This window comes from Oryzias melastigma, linkage group LG9, assembly GCF_002922805.2.
Source record: "Oryzias melastigma strain HK-1 linkage group LG9, ASM292280v2, whole genome shotgun sequence".
Taxonomy (NCBI): Eukaryota; Metazoa; Chordata; class Actinopteri; order Beloniformes; family Adrianichthyidae; genus Oryzias; species Oryzias melastigma.
The window spans coordinates 5630511-5655570 of NC_050520.1; the positions used below are offsets into that span (position 1 = coordinate 5630511).

At 37.4% G+C, this 25060-nt stretch overlaps 1 protein-coding gene across 1 annotated transcript; it reads right to left on the reverse strand.

Annotated features, from left to right (window-relative positions):
* Positions 1-1197: 1197 nt before the first annotated feature.
* On the reverse strand, positions 1198-20452 carry gldc (glycine dehydrogenase (decarboxylating)). The gene is made up of 25 exons (XM_024275882.2): positions 20159-20452; positions 20001-20079; positions 17079-17214; positions 16204-16368; positions 16031-16108; positions 15790-15937; positions 15459-15655; positions 15287-15383; positions 15110-15215; positions 13568-13707; positions 13357-13437; positions 13128-13225; positions 11234-11318; positions 11116-11157; positions 10807-10949; positions 10347-10422; positions 6727-6852; positions 6444-6593; positions 4980-5092; positions 4737-4878; positions 4477-4588; positions 4305-4400; positions 2982-3154; positions 2821-2901; positions 1198-1870 (listed from the first exon to the last, which is right to left on the reverse strand). Exons 1-25 carry the CDS (start codon positions 20450-20452, stop codon positions 1730-1732), a joined length of 3099 nt encoding a protein of 1032 aa, XP_024131650.1. The 3' UTR covers positions 1198-1729.
* Between the last annotated feature and the right edge of the window lie 4608 nt (positions 20453-25060).

Genomic DNA, 25060 nt, shown 5'->3' on the forward strand with positions numbered 1-25060 from the left:
TTTTCACAACAATATTTTGATCACTTAATTGGAAAATGTCTCCTAATGTAAAAAACAAGTTGGAAATAAATGTTTTTTCAAAAGAAAAAACGTAAAAATAGTTCAAATAAAAAATGTTATACATGTTTTACCTCACTAGGTGTCGCTGTACTGTTGTCTTTTTCCCTTTGACCTTCTTTGTAGATGAAAGCTAAAATGTTGTGCAAGAAGAAAAACTTGAAAAAGTTTAGTCAGAAAACTCCAAAAAAAACCCTGAAAATTACTTTCTTCTCTTTACTTTTCTGTTATTTTTGCTGAAAAAAATCTTCCACAGTCAGAGATGCAGTCGTCGTCATCTCCCACCAACAGATCTGACCCCCCAGCAGCTCAAAGCTGCTGCATCCAGGAACCTGCTGGACCGATCTCCCCCAAATCTACCAAACTCCAGGTTTGGGTTTTTTCCACGCATTTGAGAATTTGTAACTCTGCAACAAGATTGAAAAACCCAGCAGGTTTTAAGGATCCGACCCAATTTAAAATTGAGATGACAGGATTTATGAAAGAGATAAAAAAAAAAAAGGAAGCATAAACATTTACTTATCAGCTGCAGCTCTCAGTTCAAAATTATCTGAATTAAAAAAGTCAGTTCTTCAGTGAGGTGTCACATTTAAAATAATTTAAAATGCAAAAAAAAAAAAAAAAAAGATTGCTGTTACACTATCTACCACTAGAGGGCAGAAGAGTCCTTCATTTTCACTGAGTTTACATTGACTTCCACTCTAATCATTTATGGCAGAAGATTTAAGTTTTTGTCTTTAGATTTGAACTTTTAATGCATTTTTAGGCTGAATTTTTCAACTTTGCAAATAAAATAGATTTTGAAAATACAAAATAAAGACTAAACGAATAAACTTATCATTGGTGAATATTTCACTGGAGCTTTAAAAAAGATAATAATTGTTGCCTTAACATCCATTCGCTCATTCTATTTTTTTAAAGAAAAAAATATTTTTTTTAATGGGACTGCTGTTCATTTTAATTTCCATTAAAATATTTGTTTTAGCAGCAATTAAAAGTCTTGTTGTTGTTGTACCATCAGTGGTTTTATGTTTATAAAAAAAGCTCACTTCACATTAGGACAAACATTTTTAATACACTTTAACAGAAAATTTCAGATTAGAAAATTAATTTAAAACATAATCTATGTTGACATTTGTCACAGAGCGTTACCACAGTTTCAAACAGCAGACGTCGACAGACTAACAGCTTTAATGCCTAAATTGGTCACAAATTTGTAGGAAAGGGAAAGTCAAGGCAACTATTTTACAGGAATAAAAAGACACAAAGGATGTTTTGTTGGAGAAGTGAACTGACAGAATAGTAATTCAGAAATGTTGTGGAGAATGGAAATCGGATCTTTTGGTCCTTTGAACACAGTTTGACAGAACCTCGTCCCACTGTCCGCTCCTCACGCTGCGACAGATCCACTCAAACCTTGTGCGTGCTCACGGCTTTTATGCAACGCTGCAGACCTCAATCAACCACATTTTATGTGGTTCTAAAACGTACATATTTCTAGAGGGAAAAAAAAAATCTACATCCTGTTTTAACCTTAACTACCCAAAAATACAAATGTCATCCACCGGGAATGGAACGTCTTCCTCCAGCAGCGCGGTCCTCGTGTTCTCACATGGGCAGTAAGGCTGTGTTACGTGAAGGCTGGACACTGGGACAGAGCTGTGGAGGGTTTTTACGAGGAGGCGATCTTCTCCTCGTACGGAGACTCGTAGACCTCCATGGGCGGGCAGGTGCACACCAGGTGCTGGTCGCCGTAGATGTCGTCGATTCTTGAGATGCTCGGCCAGAACTTGGTTTCAGGTCTGATAAAGGGCTGTGAGAAAGAAAAAAACTTCTAAGTAAACTTTTTCAACCACTATTGTTAGTATTTTTATTTCTTTATCTGTTTTTTCACCATTTATTACAAATAAGCTTTACATTTTCAGAAGTTTAGTATTAAGTTAAAACACTGTGGTGCTAACTGAGATGTTAAATATACGGAATAAACCTTTAAAATAAAATTTAATTATGTTTTTATTTTATTTTATTTTTTTAAGGACTTTTTTTTCCTATAGAAAAGTGCAACAGATTTCAGGAAAGTTGGAAATGAAACACGAATGACATTTTCACATTTTGCCACCAGAGGGCAGTAAAGTCACAAGTTTGAAGCGGAGCAGCTTTTCCTTTTTCTGGAGACCCAAATTCTATGGAGAACCGGGAGAGACAAATTGAAATAAATGTAAACGCCATTAAATTATTAAATAAATGTGTCATTCATTTTTTAAAATTGATATTAAATAAATAAAATTGGATATGAATAAAATATATATATATATGGCATTAAAACATAAAAATTGCCAATAAACAGCCCATTTAAATATTTCATGACATAATTATTTCATGGCCAGTGTAGGCTGGAAGTGACAAATTGAAATAAATATGTATTATTGTAAATTTTATAATATATTAATTTCAATTGGTCCCATCCAGTCAACAGTGGACCATGAAATAATTATATGTCATGAAATATTTAAATGTGCTTTCAATGCCTGTTTGAATATTTTAATGCCACATATGTTTTAACATTATAAACAATTAACTGTACATTTATTTAATAATTTAATGACATATATCTTTATTTCAATTTGTCTCTTCTGGTCTTCCATAAAATACAAAAAAAAGTTTGTTGGTTTTATCCTCAACTATTTTACAAGCTGGAGTGTTGTTGGGCAAGGCATCAATAAAATGTAGGTTGTTGTGTTTTGCTGGCATGAATCCACTGACCAATGGGAAGGCAGCGTACTCCCGGGAGTAGGGTCTGTCCCAGTTCGAGGAGGAGATGCATGCTAGAGAGTGAGGAGCCATCTGCATGTGGAGCACAGAGAAGTCAAAAAACATTAACACTGAAGCGTCACTGGTGACATCTCAGGTGTGGAGCAGCTCACCTTCAGCGGGTTGATGCGAGAGTCCATCCTCCCCTCCTCGATCTCTGCGATTTCCTGCCGGATCCCGAGGAGGGCGTCGCAGAATCGGTCCATCTCGGCCTTGTCCTCCGACTCCGTGGGCTCGATCATGAGTGTGCCGGCCACCGGCCACGACATGGTGGGGGCGTGGAAACCTAAACAAACGGTAAGTTTAGTTTTTTTCTTTTAATAAACCCCCAAAATAATTAGTCCTTAAATTTCATTGGATCCTCATCCATTCATTTGTAAAACTGCAAACAGCAGATGTAATCAGCCCCTCCCACTCTGCCCCTCCCCCCTGCTCAGAGCTGAATGTGACAAATTTATTTAAAAAAAAAGTCAAATCTGCGACTTTTTTTAAGTTTTATCTCCATAGCAACCATTTAATTGTTTGGTTGTCTGGGGGTGACCAACAGGTCTATGTCATTTTTAGAAGAATTGGCAAAAGTAAATTTTTGAATTTCCTTGGTAACTGAGGTTTATCAGTTACCACACCTATAATCATATTTTATTTCATATCATTTCACTTTGCTTGAGGCAACAATTCATGTAGTAAATTCTTCTAATTCTAACAGTTTTTTCCCAATTATGCTCGAGGAGTTGTAAAGAAAGTTCCAAATGAAGAGAAAAAGTTTACATTTATAGCTAGAACTAAAGGGGCTCTTTCTTTTTCTTTCTTTTTTTCTTTTTTAATTCAAGATGGCGGCCTCTTCCCAAAGTCAAATGTTAACCTTGATTGTGATTGTAGAAATAAGATGTTGGCGTGTGAGTGAAATTTTAGGAAGATTCTTTTCCCATATTGTGGGAAAATGTGAAAATCACCATGTCCAAATTCCCTCCTTGGTTATTAAAAAAAGAACAGTAATGCTAGACTATCTACTGCCCTGAAAAGCAATTCGGACACCATGCTCACTACTTTAATTATTTCAATGGTTTCTCAACATGAAAAACCTAATAAATACGAACAATTTACAAAAACTATTCACAAATCCATTGAATTCTAATTCTAATCTTTTTTTCAATGTGCAATGCATTGTGGTCGATTTTTGCCAAAATGGGGAGCATTGATGCACACTGTTCACAGAGATTTCTGGGATATTTCAAGTGTGATGGACTTTAGAATTGTAGATTTGAGCACCTGCAGAGCAAAATATTGACCGTGACACAATGATTTGGATCAACATGAAAAAAAATATATACCGTATATATAATTTATCTCTTTGGGGGAAAAAAAAAAGTTTTGCTTATAGCTATGCTTTCCATTAGGAATAAAAAAATTGCCTCCAACTCCAGAGTTCCTCTTACCATAATCCTGCAGCCTCTTGGCCACATCAACAGCCTCTATGTTGGCCGACTTCTTGAACGGCCTCACGTCCAGAATGAATTCATGAGCAACAAAACCTGCGCAGAAAAGAAAACGAATCAGATCCTCAGAGGAATTAATCTTCCATTGACCTTTCACATGTAGAAGCCGTACCTTTCCTGCCTCTGAAGAGGACTTTATAATGGCCTTCCAGCCTCTTGGCCATGTAGTTGGCGTTGAGGATGGCCACTTCAGTCGCATGAGTCAGTCCTCTGGATCCCATCATCTAGGAGGCAAAAATATTTCAGTTTTTTGTTCAAATTAAATCACTTTTTAAATAAAAATTATTTTTAAACATTTCCCAATTTGAGTTTTACAGAAATCCCACTGGATCCCCAGACCTGAACCATCTTCCTCGTCGTGTCTGCACTGACCTTGATGTACGTCCACGAGATGGGCAGAATGGCGCTGGAGCCCCAGGGCGCGGCGCTGATGGTTCCCAGCGAGCTGCTGCTGTTGACGGACTGCATGGGAACGACGGGGTGACTGGGCAGGAAGGGCGCGAGGTGAGCCTTCCTGATGGGCAACAACAAAAGCAGGTACCAGAGGTGATCATCACACCGAAATGTAGAAACTGGAGAAAAATAACAAATTAAAAGATAGATGGAGGGACTTACACCCCAATGGGGCCCATGCCAGGTCCTCCTCCCCCGTGAGGGATGCAGAAGGTCTTGTGCAGGTTCAGGTGAGACACATCCGAGCCGTAGTCTCCAGGACGACACAAACCCACCTGAACACAGACGCCAATGATGCTTAACCTCCTTTTTACTGGGTTTGTCTTTGAAGTTTTCACAGACACACAAACTGAAATTTGGTCCAATTTCATGTTTTTTGTGAGGAGTTTAAAAAACAAAAGGATTAAATATTTTTGACTCATAAGAACAATAACAAGAGAAGGTTATTTAAATATGTCAGGCAGTTTTATTCTCCAAGCTTTTAAGAGGTGATAAAATGTTTAAAAATCCATTTTTTAAATAATTAAACATTAAAACCAAAGTAATCTAATTTTCCTCAAAAAAAAGTTTTTTTTTTATTTTAATCAATAAAAACAACTAATGAGAGAGAGACACAGAGAGGGAAAGATATTTTAAACTTAGAATGATTAGGCATGATTTGATTGGAAAATTAAAACGAGGTAAAAGGTGAACTTTTCCTCTGAAATTATCTTTCAACATACTGTATATACCACTTTCCTCCACTGCAGAAGAGCAAGGTGCGTCCTTGGTAGCCGTTACCTTGACAACGAGGGCTGACACAAGCAATTATTTTAATAATCACCAATTATTTTTCCAATTATTCGACCAATCGGTTAATTTGTGAACTGGATGTAAAACACACTTCTTAGCCATCATTAGCTTTAAACTTGAAGTGATTAAGCTATATGCTGATTAAAACTAAAAACAATTAGAACGATGGTTTATTAAAGCTTTAACGAATCAATCAGCTTCTTTCCTTCATTTGTTTCTTTCATTAAAACAAAACTTAAATAAAAATTATTTTAAAAATCGTGGCAGACCTATTGAGAACCCATCAAATCATGTGTCAAAAGTACTAATAATTGCTTTAATATTTATTTATTTTATAAGTATCCATGGTATAATCGGGATAATGCTCTTTGCACCTTTAGCTATTTGTTTTTATTTCTCTTTTTGTGATCAAGTCTTTCTGCAGACATTGATTACCAGGGTTTACTACAAGTTTTTTCAAGTTAAATTTAAGCCAATGCATGTCAAAAATGAAGACAATTTTAAACATCAGATCCTGTTTTATTAATTAATTCCCATTTTATGATCAAATGTTATCATATCTTGTGGTGCTTTAATGCTCCTATTTTTTCAAACTGGCATATTAGTCTTAACAACTGTTTCTCCCACTGCTTATTTACATAATTTGATCAAAAAAGAATCTTAGCCAAAAATTTTGAAAGAAGTTTAAAGCAATTTTAAGGCTCAGATATCAAAATTGAAGATTATTAAGGCATTTTAAGGTCATAGTTTCAAATTTAGACCCCACGGTCTTAAAAAGTCTTGACTACTTTCATTTACCACCAGATTTTAAGTGGGAACTAAATCTTCCCTCACCTGGGCGTTCATGTTGGCACCATCCAGATACACCTGGCCGCCGTTTTGATGAATGAGTTCACAGACGTCTCTGATGTTCTCCTCGAAGACGCCAAAAGTGGAGGGGTACGTGATCATCATGGCCGCAAGACTCGCTTTGTGCTTGTCCACCTTAAAGTTAAAAAAAGATAAATTCTCTGTAAACGTTTGAAACTCATTTTAATGATTCATGTTATACGACTCAGTTTATTCATTTAATGCACCAAAACTGATGATGGGCATTTGTATTGAGCTGTTTGCTCACCAGAGCCTTCAGATGCACCAGATCGATGTTGCCGTCTTTGTCCACCTCCACCACCTGGACCTTCATGCCGGCCATCTGAGCGCTTGCTGGGTTGGTGCCGTGGGCAGACTTGGGAATCAGGCAGACCTACAACAAAAAAAATAAATACATGAACGCTGCATGACAGATGCCTTCTTACAAACAGGATTTTGGAAATATTCAAGTTTTGTGTTCAAGGAGCATCAATCAGAAAGCTTTTGCAAGAAAATCTGCAGGTTTGGGATAAACAATATTTGTTGACAAAGTGTGAATGAACTCTTTCAGTTATTTAAATTCAAATTTGAACAGAAAAGCAGAACGTTTTAGGTGTGCAACATGCCTGCAGGCCGTCCATTGATTTTAACCCATATTAGGATGACACTTTTGACATTTTGCAACTCGGTCACACCAGAAAAGTGGGACACTTCACTCGTGTGTTGGCTCGCTTTGACCGAAACCGTCTTAAAACATCCAAATATGGAATTTTGAAAAGCAAGTGGCTTGTTGTTGGCGTTCAGCTACTTTGTTTGCTCGGTTATGGTTTGGACCTTGACTTTTACCAGAGATCAGCCCCACTATCTGTGATGTTCTTGAGGGTAAGTTATTAAAAACAAAGGCCGAACGCAACGGGAGAGAAAAAAAATACCCAAGTCAGCCTTTCTTTAATCTGACTGAGCGTCTTATCTGCCGTTCTCCTCCGCTGCGGTGTCCAACAGTCTATTAGCATGTTAATCTTTGATGTCGAGGTGACCCATTAGCAGCCATCAGTAAACTGTCGGGATCTGACGATGATGGGGGCTGCGCCGCTCGGCTCGCACAGCAATGCCCTTCGCTGACCCCGCTCTGTGGGGACTGCCGAGTCAGCAGAAACAACCCAACGCTTTCTGCAAACGGCTGACTGACAGTTTTATTTGAAAGCAGATTGGCGCCCAACATGAACGGATGATTTCCTTCCGTGTGACAACAGATAATAAAAATTGAAGCCTAATTTTGGCACAAAAAGAAACAAAATGTCAGTTAAGTATAATGTAAACTGCTGTAAATTGGATTACAGAGACAGATGGAGTGGAAAAATACTGAAATCCCCAATACTAATAATTTATTATACACAATTTTTTATGACCCAATTTGATTGAATTTGTGACATTTTTTAATGATGGAGGACATATATTAAGAAAATTATGCTCAAAATCGCATTTCTAAGTATTTAAATTGTTGTGAATCAGGAGTAGATAAAAAGTACAGGTATAGAAAAAAAATTGATTTGGCATATAAATTGTGATATTTCATTTAGTGATATTGATTTAAAATGGTGACAAGATGTTATTTTTATTTTTTATGAGCAAACGTAGTTCAGAGTCTTATTGTGCGATTGCTTGGTAAGCATTCACACTTTTGGGATTCTTCTGCTCCTTTCCATACTTTGGAACGTAAAAACTCCATCACACTTTCAGCGATTTCAGCAATCTTTGTATCAAAATGTTTAACTCGTTCAGGACATTACTGCTTGTACTTTTGGTAAAATTTTAGATTTTGAAATATTGAGCAAAATATGCCCCATAAGAAATGAACAAGAAAGTCTTCAAATTTCAATTTTTTTTGTAGATTAGCAATAAACCTTTAAATATATTCATGGGCTATGGTTTCATCATTTATAGTAATTGCCAAATTAGCTAAAATTTTAGCAACTTGCTAACATTTTTGACAATTTTTTTATCTACTGAGAATTAGGCTAATTTAGAGTTGAGGTCCTATTTTAGCAACAGGCTAACATGTTTGACTAATTTGGTTTACTGAGGAATTTTAGGCTACTTTGGAGTTTAGCTAATATTTAAGCAATGTTTTAGCTTTTTTTTTTTTAGCTAATTTGGCATCTACTGAGGTTTTTTATGCTAATTTGGAGTTTAGCTAATATTTTAGCACATGCAAACGTTTTAGATGATTTGGTATCTAGTGGGGTTTTTAAAGGCTGATTTAGAGTTTAGCTTCTATTTTAGCAACAGGCTAACGTTTTAGACTAATTTAGCTTACAGAGGGATTTTAGGCTATTTTGGAGTTCAGCGAGTATTTAAGCAACAAGCTAGCTTTTTTGGCTAAATTCGGCATCTACTAAGGTTTTTTGGGGTAATTTGGAGTTTAGATCATATTTAAGCAACACACTCAATATTCTTTTTTCAAAACTGGCATGTATTAGGGATTTTTAAGCAATTTTACTTCAGCGCTCTTTCATAGTTCTTTAATGAATTTCTAATCTTTTAGTAAACTTAACACTTTGCAAATAGCTTTTGCATTTTTTTAGCAAATCCCTTCAGCAATTAAAGTAAATTGTGTCACTATTTTCAGCTAAAAGCTTCAGCATCTTCAGCGACTACATTCCGCAAAAAGTATTCATTCTAGTATTATTGCAGGTAATGCAACTTTTCCAGTTTTTGTTTTACATCTTTTCTTCATTTTTGCATAATCTGCTCAAGCATAATATCAATATATCATATCATAACATCAGTATTGGGAACAAACAGCACTTCATTTCCTCAATCATACTTTTTAGCTAAAGGACTTTCATTAAATTATTTATTTATTCCTTAAAGTGAAAAATATCATGTTGTGGAAATCAGGCACTAATATTGACTGTTACCTTTAAGAATAAATATTTCTTAATTTACCAACAGAAAAGCCAAGATGTATCAATACTCAGGTAGAGATTTTCTCCAAGTCTTACTCCTTAATTTTTTTTTTTTCCCTGGTGCTATCTTGGGATATAAAGTATTGTATTGTGAGACACGCGCCATGATGTGTATTGTATCGCCAAACTCTTGCCAATACACTCCTCCACCAAACAGTACTCACGTAGAACATCAAAATAAGCCAAAAACACAAACAAATGCAAATCTAGATTTGGTTTACTGTAAATGTTCTAGATTTAGCAAGAACATTTAAAAAAAAAATCCCACAAGAGATTGTTTCCATTTAGCTTTTGTCTGTTCCCTAGTCAAAAGTAGTTTTTCACTCATGGTTTCTCAAATATATGCTCAGTACTGGTGAGTAAAACAATAGTTTTTTGATGTAAGATGTTGTTATCTCACACAAGTCAATAATAAATTCTGTTAAGGGAAAGTCATACTCTTGTATGTATTGTTCTGGGATATATTGGGATACCTATCGCATTGTGACACATGTATCGTGATACATATCGTATCGCCAGAATCTTCCCAACACATCTCTAGTAAAAGATTGTATTGATGTAGAAAACTCTCCAAACTCTCAGTAACAAGGAGGAAAAGGGGGCGGGGTTGCTCCATGTCCCGCCCACAACTCAGAGGGGAATTTTTAACGAACATCTGCCGCTCTGCAGAAACTATGTCCTAGAATATGTTACAGGATTTTTTTATTTCGGCTAAAAGTGGCATAATCCTAATTAAAAGAACAATTTTAAAACCGATCAAAAGGTGATTGGAGTGGGTCTTTAAAAGCAAATAATAGAGGCTAATGAAATTTTGCAATTTTCCTGTAAAGACAAAAACAAAGGTGGGTAGTCTCTTTGGAAAACCTTCACACATTTTTGATTGAATTTCCACTTCTGCTCTCTCAGCACAAACACTTACACTTCTGGAGCTTTCCCCCCTTGAGTTAAGGTAAGCCTTTATAGCAGCCAGGCCAGCATATTCTCCCTGAGCGCCACTGAAAAACAAGGCAAAAAGCTGCAGTCACACATCTCAAACATCCTTCAGCCCCACGAGGGTCCAAAGAGCAGTCCACTGACATGACCAAAAGAGGAAACCAGACTACATGAAGGTGAACGGTGACGCTCTTGGCCAATGTGGCCGATAACAGCGGAGGTAGGCGTGTGTTTTATCAGAGAAAATGTTGGTGACATTTAACTGGTGGACAGTCAGCCTTTTCTGACCAATAATCTTTTTCTTTTTAGTAAATACTTTGCTTTTATTGTAAAATCACAATTTTGTAGGCTTGTAAAGTCTTTAATTGGTTAATTAGTCAAAGCATTTTTTTAAACTTAACTGACTTAAATAAAACTCTGTGCTCTGATCTCGTTTGCAGTCTGACCTGTTTGGCTGGAAGGAGATCTTGTCGTAGCCCGTCACCTCACACAGGTCCTTTTCCAGCTGCCGGAAGAGCTTCTGGTATCCCTCCGCCTGATCCAGAGGCACGAAGGGGTGGATGTTCCCAAACTCCCTCCAGGTGATGGGCTAAAAATTGTGGTGGTGGTGCATGGCAAAGAGAGAATGAAACATACTAGATTAAAATTGACCTCATTAATTCAAACATGGCTACAAAATGCTGTGAGGGAGGTTTCAGTGTCGTCACGGAGATGGTTGGAAAAGGATCAGAAGGCACAGCCAAAAACAGACTCACCATGAGTTCTGATGAACTGTTGAGCTTCATGGTGCAGGAGCCCTGCAGAAGAAAACAACACTTCCATGACTCGTGACATCAGGATTTCACTCGGATTCTGGATTCAGGGAGGACTAACCAGTGGGATCATGCTGTGCACCAGTGAGATGTCCTTGTTCTCCAGACGCTTCATGTAGCGCACAATGTTGGTCTCAGAGTGGTAACTGAAGAAACAAAAAGGAAATGCACTTTTGAATGAAAAATTACATTTACACATTCCAAAAAAAGTCAAAAATTCTCACCCGATTGGCAGATTTTCTTTAAATTAGCCAAAAAAAAAAAAAACAAAGTCTGCCAATTTTTCTTGAAACAAGGCTCTTTTTACTTTAAGATTAAGGTTTTGCAGCGCTAAATTATTTCATCTTTTTTTGTTGATATCTTTACTGATCCCGGATCTTCCAAAGGATCCATTTGAACCTAAATTACTTTATCACAATTTTGTCCAATTTGACAGATTGAGTCTCTGATTTGTTTTTGACATCTTTTTATAGCTTTTTTTTAGTAGCTCTGACTTTTGGTGTTCCTCAGGGATCTATGTTCGGAGCTCTCATATTTTTTTCTGTAAATGTTTCAAAGGGATTTGTCGGTTGTTTTTCCACACTTTTATTAATAAAATGTGAAGCCTGGAGATCATTAAATGTGGCCAATCTACTCTTTTTTTTTAAACCAAGAGTAAAACTATTCTATCATCCACTTTTTTAGTAATTTTGAGCGTATTTAAGTTAGTAAAATAAATCTAAATTTGAAAAGCATAACTTAATCCTGATGAAATTAGTATTTACTAATAATGTAAATTAAGCAGATCTGGTGGAGTTGAGATGAAGGGTGGCATACAAACTGAATCACAGTCGCAAATGTTCAGAATGTCTTAAAAGTTGAGTCAAAGGGATGTCTTGTTTCCTAAAAAATCTGGAATTCTAAGATTTTTATTTTAAAGTTATAAAAGGTTTTTAAAAAGTTAGCAGAAAAAATGTTCCAACATAGTCATCCATAATGTCTTAAAGTGGAAGTTTAATTCCCTTATTAGAAAATACAAGACTACTATGAAGGGCTGGTGACCCATTAAGACTATTTGGTGTGATTAGCGGCTAAAGCTTCTGCATCATTTGAGCAACATGTCTGTATGCAACGTGCAAGCCAACAATTGTTGCATCTCAAAGTAATAAAAAATATTAGTGGTCACTAAAGAACTAAAAACTATGTTCCTGCAGATGACATTTCACACCTCGTTGTTTTAATGGAAACAGAATCAGGAATTATCTTTAGACTCTTGATCCACAAAGCTTTCAAAAAGGTAAATCCTATATGCATCAGTAACGTTTTTGCGCTTGTATTCACTTATGAACTTATTTTATGGCACCAATAAAGATTAAATGGTCCACTTTTAGAAACAAAGACATACTCTGAACCTTTAGGTCTCTTAAAACATGGCAAGTGTACAGATCTGAAGTGTTTGGTTATCATTTAGAGCACATAAAACTCCCAATTTTTTTCTTTGTTTGTTTTAAACTCCACTTTTCTGCATGTTTTTTAATACTCTAAATGATTCACGTTATCACCCCGCTGCAGAGTTTGATGGTCAGCAGAATGTGTTTAGACAAGGCTCATGCTCGTGTTATGAATGGAGAGGTTTCTGCTTTGTCTGCAAGTCCCAGCTGACATTTTTTCTACAGAGAAAAAGCCTGAGACTCTGGTCATGAGGCAAACTCCCAAGGCCGTCTGAAAGCGTTGAAGAATATTCAAAAACAAAAATCAAGCTGTTTCTTTGCCATTTAGTTAGTTTTGATTTCAAAAAAGCTTCTTGTCTGTCCTTTTTTTTCTAAAATGTAGCTCAGCAGAAAAATGCAGCTTCTGAGCCACAAAAAAGACAAAAATAGACATTAATTGGGGCTTTTAGAGTAGCTTTTAAAAGAAAAACAAATTATTGTTTCAAAATAATATTCTGGGTTTGTCCTCATCAATTGAGAACCAACCTGTTGAAGACCTGGTGTGTGAGGAACTTGCTTGTCCTCTTGAAAGGACTTCCCATAATCCCTTTCACTCGCTCCCCCATCTTTTCCGCAATGAGTTCCTGAAAATTTCAAAATAAAATCGTGATTCTCCACTTTCCAGCTGCCGCAGCGTAATATTTTTTACCACAACAATCAACTGTAAGAAAGAATAAATACATGCAAAAAATATATAATGTGACTATAAACGTACAGCTGAAGATTCACAGCCAAAAACCCAAAGGAGGTCATCCAAGTCTCTCTCGGTCACCGTCTCATCCAGAGAAACGCCCAGCTGTTCGAAAAAACCAAAAAGTTTCAGAGTCTCACATTTAAAAAGCGGGAATCTACAAAGATCAAACTAGGTTACGACAGTTTTTCAAGCTGGGACTTGAAGCGCCTTCTAGGAACAGGCGGAGACTCACCACTCCCTCTTGGTAGACCCGCAGGTTTATTTGCCGCTGTGTGGCTCGCTCCAAAATGTCTTTGGCAGCAACACTACAGTTGATCCTTAGCGTGTCAAAGAAAATGTCGCTGTGCAGCCGGTGGCCCGCTCTCTTCAGACCTGAAACCAACAGGCAACTTCTGAATTTACACAATAGAGAAACTCAGCTAAATCTGTTCGTTTTCTGTCTACATAGAATGTTATTGTGTTATTCACACTATTGTGATTCTTCTGCTCCTTTCTGTGCGTTTTTTGGCAAGTCAAAACTCAATCACACTTTCAGGGATTTCAGCAATTTTGGTATCAAAACGTTCAACTTTCAAACTTTACAGTTTTTTTTAAATATCGAGCAAAATATGCCCCAAAGGAAATGAATGAGAAAGTCTTCAAATGTCAAAATTTCAAGTGAATTAGCAACAAGCCCTTAAAATATATTTATGGTCTATGTTTTCATCTTGAATAGTATTTTTTAGTGAAGTTTAGCTACTATTTTAGCGACAGGCTAACGTTTTTGACTAATTTAGTTTACTGAGGAATTTTAGGCTATTATGGTGTTTAGCTAATATTTGAACAATGTGCTAGCTTTTTTGGCTAAATTGGCATCTATTTTGGAGTTTAGCTTCTATTTTACAACAGGCTAATGTTTTTTACTTTTAGTTTACTAAGGAATTTTAAGCTATTTTGAAGTTTAGCTAGTATTTAAGCAACCTGCTAAGCAACTTTTTTTTTCTAACCTGACATCTACCAAGGATTTTTGGGGTAATTTGGAGTTTAGCTCATATTGAAGCAGCACACTAAATTTTTTTGCAAAATTGGCATCTGTTAGCAATTTTTAAGCAATTTTACTACCAATTTTTCCGAAATTTAAGTCAACTTCGTCGCTTTTTTATAGTCCTTTAACGAATTTCCAGTCTTTTAGAAAATTGAACATTTTGCAAATAGCTTTTGCATTTTCAGCAAATCCCTTCAGCATCTTCAGCGACTTCTTTCAGCCAAAAGCATTCACACTGGAATTATAGAAGGTAATGCAGCTTTTTTAGTTTTTATTTTATTTCCACGAGCCCCCTCTTTTTGTTCTGTAGATATTGAATGTAAGTGCGGACTTTGTTCCATTAAAGAACATTGATTTTTCTCTTAACTAACCACTCATGAGTTCCAAGACTTTTGCTCTTTGAGTTGTTTACCTGCAGCACAACAAGGGATTAAATTTGCTACTTTACCTCACTGTTGTATAAGTCGTTGATAGAGTCAGACAGGGATTCCTTTTCCTGCACTGCTTGGAAGGTTTATCAACACTGTTTTATAACTTTTTTTTGCCTCGTCTGCATCACTACACTGTCTTTGTTCAAAGAAAGATTCCTTTTACTGAGGTAACTGTGTTCAAACTTACAGATTCAGTTGATTTAAATGTATTTACTCTTTTTTGACCATTACTGTAATCATTTTTTCTATTTAAATCTGTAATTAAAGCAAGGATTGTGTCGTATTTGAAGTAATCTAGAGAATGAAGGGGAAAAATTGCCTTCAGCTAGAATGAGAGCAGCATTGTGTGTCCTCTCAGCGATGTGTTTGAGTCCCTGTGGACCGTGGTACAGTGCATACATGGCAGCCATGTTCGCCAGAAGAGCCTGCAAGAAAAGAAAAGGTCTATTGGAAAGGATGAAGATAAAGTTTTACTGTTTTGAACTTCTGCTGATACCTGTGCAGTGCAGATGTTGCTGGTAGCCTTGTCTCTGCGGATGTGCTGCTCTCTGGTCTGCAGGGCAAGGCGGTACACCTCCTTCCCAGCCGCGTCCCTGAAACATCATTTTTATTTTAAGAAATACTCCAAGTGATCATTTTTGCTCCTAATCTGAATCTTTTTCTCCCACCTGGTGACTCCGACCATTCTGCCGGGCATCATACGGACCAGGTTTTCTTTGACGGCGAAAAAGGCGGCGTGTGGACCGCCGTAGCAGAGAGGAACCCCAAACCTCTGGGAGCTCCCCAAGGCGATGTCAACACCGAACTCTCCAGGGGGGCGCATCACACAGAGGGCCAGCAGGTCAGAGGCGCAGCAGGCCAGGGCCTGGACAAGCACATAGATGAATCCTTGAAACGTTCAGTCCCTTTTTCTTTCACCCATTCTGGGTTTAAGAGCTGATTAGCTGCTATTTATGGGTATTGGGCATCATTTTTTTTCCTAGCTTTTCACACTCTTACCCCGCCCTTGTGTGCTCGGTCCACGAGAGCGGTGAAGTCCTCCACTCTGCCGTCAGTGTCTGGATACTGAAAGAGCACGCCGCTCACGTCCTTCCCGCTGAAGTCCATCTCGTGAGGCAGCTTTAGCTCCGTCTTGACTCCAATGTAGCTGCAGAACAGCAGTGGAACAGTGACTTTTATTTACCGGAACACACTCTAAAAGCAGGTGGGGGTCAAACCGGCGAGTGTTTGAAGTTCATACTTGGCTCTGGTCTGCACCACGGCGATTGTTTGGGGATGACAGCGTGGATCAATATAGAAAGTTCGCCTTTTGTTCTGCCTGAAAAAACAAACGGTAAATATGTGTTTTATACTCCGTTTGTTTGTAACATATCAAACTTCCTGCTCCATATTAAACTGTGCATCATCAGGTACCTGTGGCAGAGCTGCATGGCCTCGGCAGCAGCCGTTCCCTCGTCCAGCAGGGAGGCGTTGGCCACCGGCATCCCTGTGATGTCACAGATCATCGTCTGATAGTTCAGGAGAGACTCCAAGCGGCCCTGAGAGACCTCGGGCTGGTACGGCGTGTACTGCGTCACCCTGACGACAAAAACCAGTGAATCGTATGAGCAGGTAGATATGAGAACAGAGCTGGTGGCATTAATGACAACAGAAGAAACATGAATGGAGGGAAAAGAAAATGTAGGCCAATTATGGATGAAAGATCATTTTTTTAAAGACCCACTGCGATGAAAACACTGTTTTTAGCATGTTTTTGTGGCATTTTTCTGATGATGGATGACATTTTTAACAAAAATTTAAATCAAAATTGAATTTCTGAGTATTTCTTTATTCAAATTGTTTTCCTAGCTTATTGCTCAAAACATTACGGCTGGAAATCTCCAATATTGCTCGCCATTTTGTTTCACCGCTAATGTTAGCTTGGGAAGTGTGAGGAGCTATAAGCTAGGGGTAAATTTTGTTAACAGAAAGCTGTCAGCAACAAGAAGGAGGTGCATTTCTAATAAACAACAGATTTGTTTTTTTTTGTTTTTTTTATTTTGGCCAAAAACGGCATCATCATATTTTTTTTTTTTTTTAATCACTGGGAACACTTCGAATATTGATCAAAACATGATCAAAGTTGGACTTCAACAAGAAAAATGTTAAATTCTAAGAAAAACCTTGCAAAATCAAATCAGAAAGGTTAGCTCCTACTCCTTATAATCAAGTATTTTTCTTTGATAGCTTCATAAAACACTTTCCCAAAGCAAATTTGCCTTTTTGGACACCCGTCTGTGGAGACTCACCAGCCAGCATTCTCCAGCAGATTCCTCTGGATCGGCGGCGGCACAGAGCAGTTGTAGTAACCCATCCCGATGTAAGACCTCCAAACTTTGTTCTCTGAGGCAATCTTCTGCAGGGCTTCCAGGACCTCATTTTCACCTGGAAAAAAAGGGAATACTTCAAGTTAATACTGCAAAAAAAAAAAAAAAAAAAAAAAAACTGAGCTGCAAAGTTGCAAGACAAAACTTGAACCATTTTAGAAGTGAAACCCAGAAAAATTTCATTGAAAGAGGAGATTTTCAAAACAGAACACTCATATAGTCAATTTCCTTAATTTTTGACATCTTGTGATGCCTTATATCAAATTTAAACAGATAACTTTGCAGAATATTTTAATTTATTTTCTGGTTTAACCATTTGAACTGTTTCTAATTGATTGATTGATTTCTGCTTAAACTCTCCTTTTCTCTGAACGCCGGTCTTGTTTCAGTTTCTTCCCTGATGTTGTTCAGGCCTGACCCCCACACCCTCCACGCTGCTGGGAAGCTCTGTCACCACACAATTAGCCTCTCTGGCCTTCCTGGCTGCCTAGCAACCCAGAGGAATGGACAATGCTGCCCGTCTGAACCAAAAGTCCCGACTATTCCTGTTTTCGGAGAAACAAGCGAGAGGAAACAAAGCAAAGTGGATATTTTATGGCTTCTTCTAGAAGAACGTGTGGGATCGGAGGACTTCACACAACTGTGGTGAATCTCTTTTTTTGTGGGGGGAGTTATTGTGATAAATTTCTTCTAGCATGAATAGCGGTTTCCCATGATCCTACAGAGAGAAAGGAAAAAAGCCGATCTGCAGCCGTCCAGCAGCTCTATTGTTAAAGAAAAAAATCCTCGCTGGCTTTGCGAGCTGAAGCCCTTCAAAGCTGAACAAGCAAAAAAAAAAGGCAGCACAGCTTCCAGTTTGTTCCTTCAGCATGGCTTGTTGCATTATCAAACCCGACAGAGTTAGAGGGAGGGGGGGGGGGGCGCCAGGACAACTCATACGTGGATAAAGAAGCCCCCAAAACGCCTGAACTTCTAGCTGCTTGTCGTCTGTCTGTGGTGACGCCTCGTTTTCCAGAAGACCAAAAAAGTTCCAGCTGAGTCAGCGTTTTATCAGAATGAGGGCTCCATCAGCCACGATTACTGGACTTTATTTTATTGATTCACAAACTTATTATTTAAATATTAAAATCAGAAAATACGTTTTATTCAATGTATGTTAAATCCGGCGGATGATTTCATGACTGCAAATGAATTTAATTTATAACTTTCATTTACATTTCTTTACTTTACTTACTTATTAGTTTCAAAATAAAATTGCTAAATATTAGGACAAACTGAATAAATAAATCAAATACGGATTGGATAGGAAAAAAAGTCATATTAAGTCCCACCTCTAATAATTATTTACATAAACACAAAACAATTAAAGAAAAAAAAGCCTCAAGGTACCAAAATAATGTAATGGAGTCATGATTGTCCATATTTGTCCCATAAAGCTTCTCGTTTTCTAATTTATATGTTTTAAAAAATAAATAATTGTGTAACATTTGTACTCAGTTTAATACTTTCCTCCCTGTTATTCCATAAACTAACCCAACAGATATAAATGTGCATATTTCTGAAGCCAACTAGAACAGTTTGTGAAGAGCTGCTGTATTTAATTGGAAACTTTGCCTCCAAGTTGTGGGCGGGACTGTTGGCATGGAAGTAAGCCTCCCCTGACATCCCATCATCCCTCTGTTTACACTCTCTCCCGCTAACTTACAACGTCCCACAACCTAAAACGAAATGGCGAACAATATTAGAGCTCAGAAATGAAATGTTAATGGATATATCCCAAGACTAAACCAAAACAAAAAACACCAACACTTTCCATAAGTGTGATAAGTGTAAGGATATTTAACACAAACTGGTTAAATCTTAGTTATATCTTATAACTTAGTTCATAACTCAGCGTAATGTACTGCCAACTAGAAGTGGCAAAAAAAAACAAAAGTAAGATGCTAAACTTCATGTTTGCTGATAAATAATTAATCAAATATCATCTTGTCAGCATTTTAAATTTAATACACGTATCGCCAAATGGAGTTATCGCGATATTTTGCCAAATTAATTTATCCCCATCAATAGGCAACATGGATACATAGATTATTTCCACCTTTATCCTGTTTAATGTTGCAAAAACTAAAACATTTAGCGTCACAAGTCTGGCAGTTTTTCATTTCTATTCAAGACTGTTGATAAATCTGGCTAATAAATAAACAGATTTAATGTTTGCTGATAACAAAAAAAGTAAAACCACACAACACTGTGTGCTCAGGTTTCATTTTTATTTCAATCTAATATAAATAAATATGCAGCCCTTCTCCTTTGTAACATTTTTTAAAGTTCCAGCATATATTTGCATTTATATTGCATTTTTCAGTAAACTAAAATGGGACAGAGGGGGCTCAAAACTCTGCAAAAACAAGAAGATTCATGCAGAGCAATCTGATGCAGACCACCTTATTAGGAACCCCCTCGGCTGTGATGTAATGAGAACAACCTGCAACCAGATTGAACTGGACTTGGGACCAGAGCGCAGGGCTCAACTTTACACTCCGCTGCCGTCCTATGAGCATCGCCTTCCCATCAGGAGATTGGTGCCGCGCGCCGAGTTCCGCGAAAACAACTCCTAATATGTTCAAAGGAAGACTTAACCCGGGAGAGCGCTCCGCCGAGACAATGGAGGTGCAACCTACATTTCAGCCACTCACTTGGCTTCGTTCTCCGTCTGTTGGATGCGCCCCAGAAAAGCCGCTTTGAGTCCGATTCAAAGCTTGTTTTTATTTAGAAATGTATTTATAAATGTATAAAATGTTGTTTGCATGAATGCACTTTAGCATTTGAGATGCTCAAACTTACAGATCGGATCATCCATCTTCAAACTCCTCTGAAGGCGGATGGAGGCTGGAACTGTGTTTTCGATCAGCTGATCGATTGACTGCAAACGTGAATAAATCGATCAATCACAGTGATTCCCGATGATCGGATTCATTGATGATATTTGGAGTTTGTCTCACCTCGAGTCCCAGGACGTCCAGCATGTCCCTCTTCTCGCGCTCACCTGGACCGATGTGGCGCTCCGCGAAGTCATCGTGTCTGGGCAGGATCCTCTCGATGCGCCTGGAGGAGGCGGCGGCCGCGGTGGTCCTCAGCCCCCGGGCGGCGGTTGTCAGGGACGCCGACCCGCCGCGGCTCCCGCTCGGAAGTTTCCAAAGCACGCCGCTTTTGTGTCTGAGATGCCCGCGCGGAGCGCCGGGATTCACAGACTTTGCCAAGAAGAAGACCCCCCACGACTTGGCGCACTTCTGCATCTCTGATTCACTTTTCAGGACAAAGCTCCCCGGAACTAGCTCGAGCCCCTTTCCTCCCTCCGACGAGGCTGATCCCGATCTGTTGTTAGGGGGGAGGAAGGAGGAGATACAACCAACTCCTTCAAAGCTGCCGAGTTTATAGGCGATAACGGCCGCGGACGAGCGGACCAATCGGCGCGCAGGAGCGCGGTGACGTAGTGACGAGCCCCGGTGAAACAGCTGCGGAACTTCCTCACGTGCTCAGCTTCCATTGACCAAAAGAAGCAGAAATGCGGCGAAAGTTTAAAGTCCGAAGCTTTGGCGGACTTTAACCAGCAAGAAGATGAACTGTCTGATAAAATCTAAGCGCTGCAGACACTTTTACGCACCAGGAGTGACACGAGCATTGATCCTGATCCTGACGAGATCTGCTGAGGAGACAAACCTCCAAAATCTAATAGATTATAGGTAGCTAAAATAAGGAACTTTAGTTTAAAGTCCCACTCCAACCATACTTTATTCAATTGTAAAATAGTTCCCAGTAGTTATTTAATTATGTTTGTGCTGCAGAATTTCATAAGAAATTCACCTTTTAGTTGAGGGTGGGACTATATTGGCCTGGAAGTTAGCCTCTACTGATATCCCATCATCTCTCAACTCTCTCCCAGGCTAACATTTGTGGTGCAAAATACAAAAAAAAAAAAAAAAAAAAGCGAGCAATTTTAGAGCTAAGATTGTCATAATTCCAGCAATGCGAGATGTTGTGATACGTCTCCCAAAAATCCCATTTGTATCGTTTTCTACTGACCAAAACTTAGTAGGAGCCGCAAAGTCAATGAGTTATAAATCACTAGAGATGACACGCAGGCTTTTTAATATTGTCCAAGATACGTAAAGAGCGACGCCATATTTGAATGGTATTAAAATAATGAGATGGTTTAGCAGACAGAGTAGAAGGACCATAAAATCCTTAATTTTGGTCCTATTTTATTACCTTGTCCTATTCACTACGGAGGAAATCCTGGTTAGTTTATTTTTCACTACTTAGTAATGTAATTACCAGCAGGTCGTCGGGTCTGATCTGAGGTCAAACACACGTACAAATACGTGCTAGCATGCCACGTCTAGTGATCTATCTCAATTCATATAATCTTATTTTGATACTGCTGTGCATTCATTACAATGTGTTTTTTAATAATAAATATTAATTTGGCTTCTTTTGTGGCATGAATAAAAACAGAAATATAAGAAGAAACTAGAATTTTCTCAACGTGTGAAATTATTCATTACGTTTAATAAGGAGCTCGTATGATTTCCTTTCAAAATAAAAGTCGCCTTGTGCCAAACTGGATCATCCCAGTGCAGCTCTCGATAACATAAGATAATATGTGCTTTAAACTAATAAAGGATCAGACTTTTAGCAAAGTATCAGTATTTGAGTCAGCAGGGATGTAAAACCTTTTTTTACCCAGTTTATCTTCAAGGTGCACCCTACCCATAAATTTCTAAACCTAACTAATCTAAATGAATTCAATGTTAATTTAGTAATCCTTATTTGAGGAAAACACTATTACTTTATTTTTCTTTAGCCAGAGAGCCACTATAAAGAGGTAAAATAGCCGTAAAAGAGCTCCGGAGTCGCAGGTTGAAGACCTATGATATATCCCAAGACTATACCGAGCTATTTTTCCAAATTGTCTTTACTTGGTGTGTCCTGTCTTTGCCCTGAAATCGCTTGAGTAGAATCTAATGACCCTCGTGACCCTGCACAGAGCAGGGATAGTCGAGGATGGTTAAAAGGCTAAGAAGAATTTCCAGGGGTGTATAGTTTTACTACATTTAGAAAAGTTGATATTTTTGTGACCTGCTTTTCTTTCTTTTATAATACTTTGGATTTACCATCTTTCAAAATAGTTTTATTTGTATATGGTAGCACTATTTTTATATGGTAGCACTCAGCTAAATAAATGTCAATGACACCTCAAATATTGGGTTTTAACCTTTACACTGTAAAAACTGAATCTTACAAAATAAAAGAGCCTTGTTTCAAGAAAAAAAACCTGTTTTGCAAGAAAAATAATCTAATCAATTTTTGCAACATTATCTTAGTTTAAGAAAATGTGTTTAGTGACTAGAATTTTTTTAAATATTAATTCTTGACGAGACCATTTTTCTTATCCTGTTGACAGATTTTTTTTAAGAATTATTTTTTAAATGTTAAGAACCTTTGACATTTCTCAAGGTGTGAGTTAAAAAAAAAACTACCTGAATAATAATGCACATTTCATGTTTATAAAATAGAAAAAAAAAGATTTTATTTAACGATCACAATTCTAAGAACTACAACTACATCTCATATACAAGTTACTTTTTCACAAGGAAATCCATGGTGCTTTACGTAAATTAGGAAATATTTGTTTTTAAAGTGATTATTAATTTCTGCGACAAAATATATTTCAATGTGCCTTAATCAATAAGGTTATAAAAGTATGATTGAGGAAATAAAGTTCTGTGGTCGGGGGTTTAAGTGGAAAACAAAAGTATGACGCTGAACTACATAGATGATAAACTATGCAGGTTTTTACATCCTGTTGACCTGAAGACATCTTGTTTGTTCAACTCTACCTCCAGAATGAACAGATTTTATATGCAAAGCAAAACGTTGGTAAAAAGTTTGATCTTTTATGAGTTAAAAGCACATTTTATCTCATGCTGCACAACATTGGTTACTAGCTGTCCAGAGCTAAACTGAGATGATCCTGTTTGGCACAGAGTGTCTTTTATTTTGAAAATAAGTAAAAAAAAAAAAGAAATCACATTTTCAGAGATGCTGGGTTCTTTTTATATTTTTGCTTTTGATCGTGCCAAAAAAATAGCTGTAATTCATATTATTTAAAAAAAAGACAGTCATGAATGTAAATCCATATTCCGTATTCGGCTCCTTCTAAGCTTTGACCAATAGAAAACAAGCCCAAATGTCTCTTTTACTGTTAAAGGTTGCAGACCCCTGTTATAAGGCCACACGGGGTGCTGTTTTCTTCAGTGGAACAATGGAGATTCAGACTGTTTTGGGGCGTCAAGCTGCAGCTGGGTATGTGGAGATGTTGCAGGAGGCATATCTCATAACTGAGAGTCCTCGTCTGTGTGGTGATGACTGGGTTTTGTCACAATGACCATTTTTCAGGAGAAGAACTTTTGGACCATCCTGCATTTAAATCCTATTGAGATAATTCGGAGATATAAGGGAAGTTTACAAAAATACGAAGCCACCACCTTCTCAAAAAGCCTTTTAGAAACTTTTGGGTCAAACATGCCCAAACAAATTTTAATGTTATCAACAAGAATCAACAAGCTACTCATCACTCAGTGTTTTGTTTGGACCCTTTAATGTCTGCTTTGAGAACATAGTAGTTTTGTTTATTATTACCCTGGTAAAATCTAGCAACTGATCTTAAAATTGTGATCATACACTGTAGATAAAATTAGTTTCTGACCTGATCCAGATTTTAAATTTGTGAGACTTGTCTGAGAGGCTTTGAGTCTGTTTGATTAATCGTGATAACTGACACTAAAGTATTTGACATATTTGAGGATTTTCGTCCAATTTTTTACAAACTTGAAACACATCAGAAGTCCTGGAGTTTTGTGGATAATCCAGATGTTTTTTTTTCCCATCAGACTTTGTGGTTTGTTGAGTCATTCTCCTTGGAACTCCCTTTTTAATTCATAAATCATGACTCCTGATAACTATTGAGTAAGACCTGCACCTCTGTCCAGGTTTTTCTGGTTTTCTATGACCTACATCCATAATCAAGCCTATTTGTGAGTCGTTTGCTCTGTTTTCAGATGATTGTTTTCTTTTTTGGGATTTTTACACACGAAAAACACAATTAAAAAACAGATCACTGCATGCTTTTATTTTGTCAGTGCTTCCCACTTGTTTCGTTTTATTACTTTGGATTGGGCAATTTGAAACACTGGCAGTTGATTGTTGCTGCTTTAGGCATGAGTCATCACAGAATAATCGTCCCATTGCCACAGCATGTTCAGAAACTAATAGGTGTAAAAACAAATCCACTATTTGTTGGATAGTCATTTGTTTTTGCACCATGTTTTACTGAGTTAAAATCTGTTTTTTGGTAAAACAAACTGATAGAAAATTCACTCAAACTAAGAGAAAAACTGGGTACTATTTTTTTTTTCCTTTGTGCCACTTTAATCTGTCCACTAAGTCTGACATGTCTGTGTGCGTTTCTGTTGCAGTCACTCACGCTCTTGTCTTCTAAATGTTGTGGTGTTTTTGTGTTTGTCTCCCTCCTCTCAACTGTCTCGTTTCAGCAGTTATCAAATGAGTTTTAAATCTGTTCATTATCTCGTTTTCTTGTAGTTCCAATATACATAAAAATGACAAAAACTATTAAAAGCACAATTTTCATTGCAGTGAGTCTTTAACTTATTTTACTTTTTTTCTCGTTTCTAGCTTCTAAGCATTTTTCCTAAAATTATAATACATTTCAAGTTTTGATCTGAAAAAAAAACAAGGTAATCTTCATGACAAAACTTCATTTTTAATCAAGTAACTTTTTACTAATGATTATATTTTGTTTCTCATCAGGAACTTTTATCCAA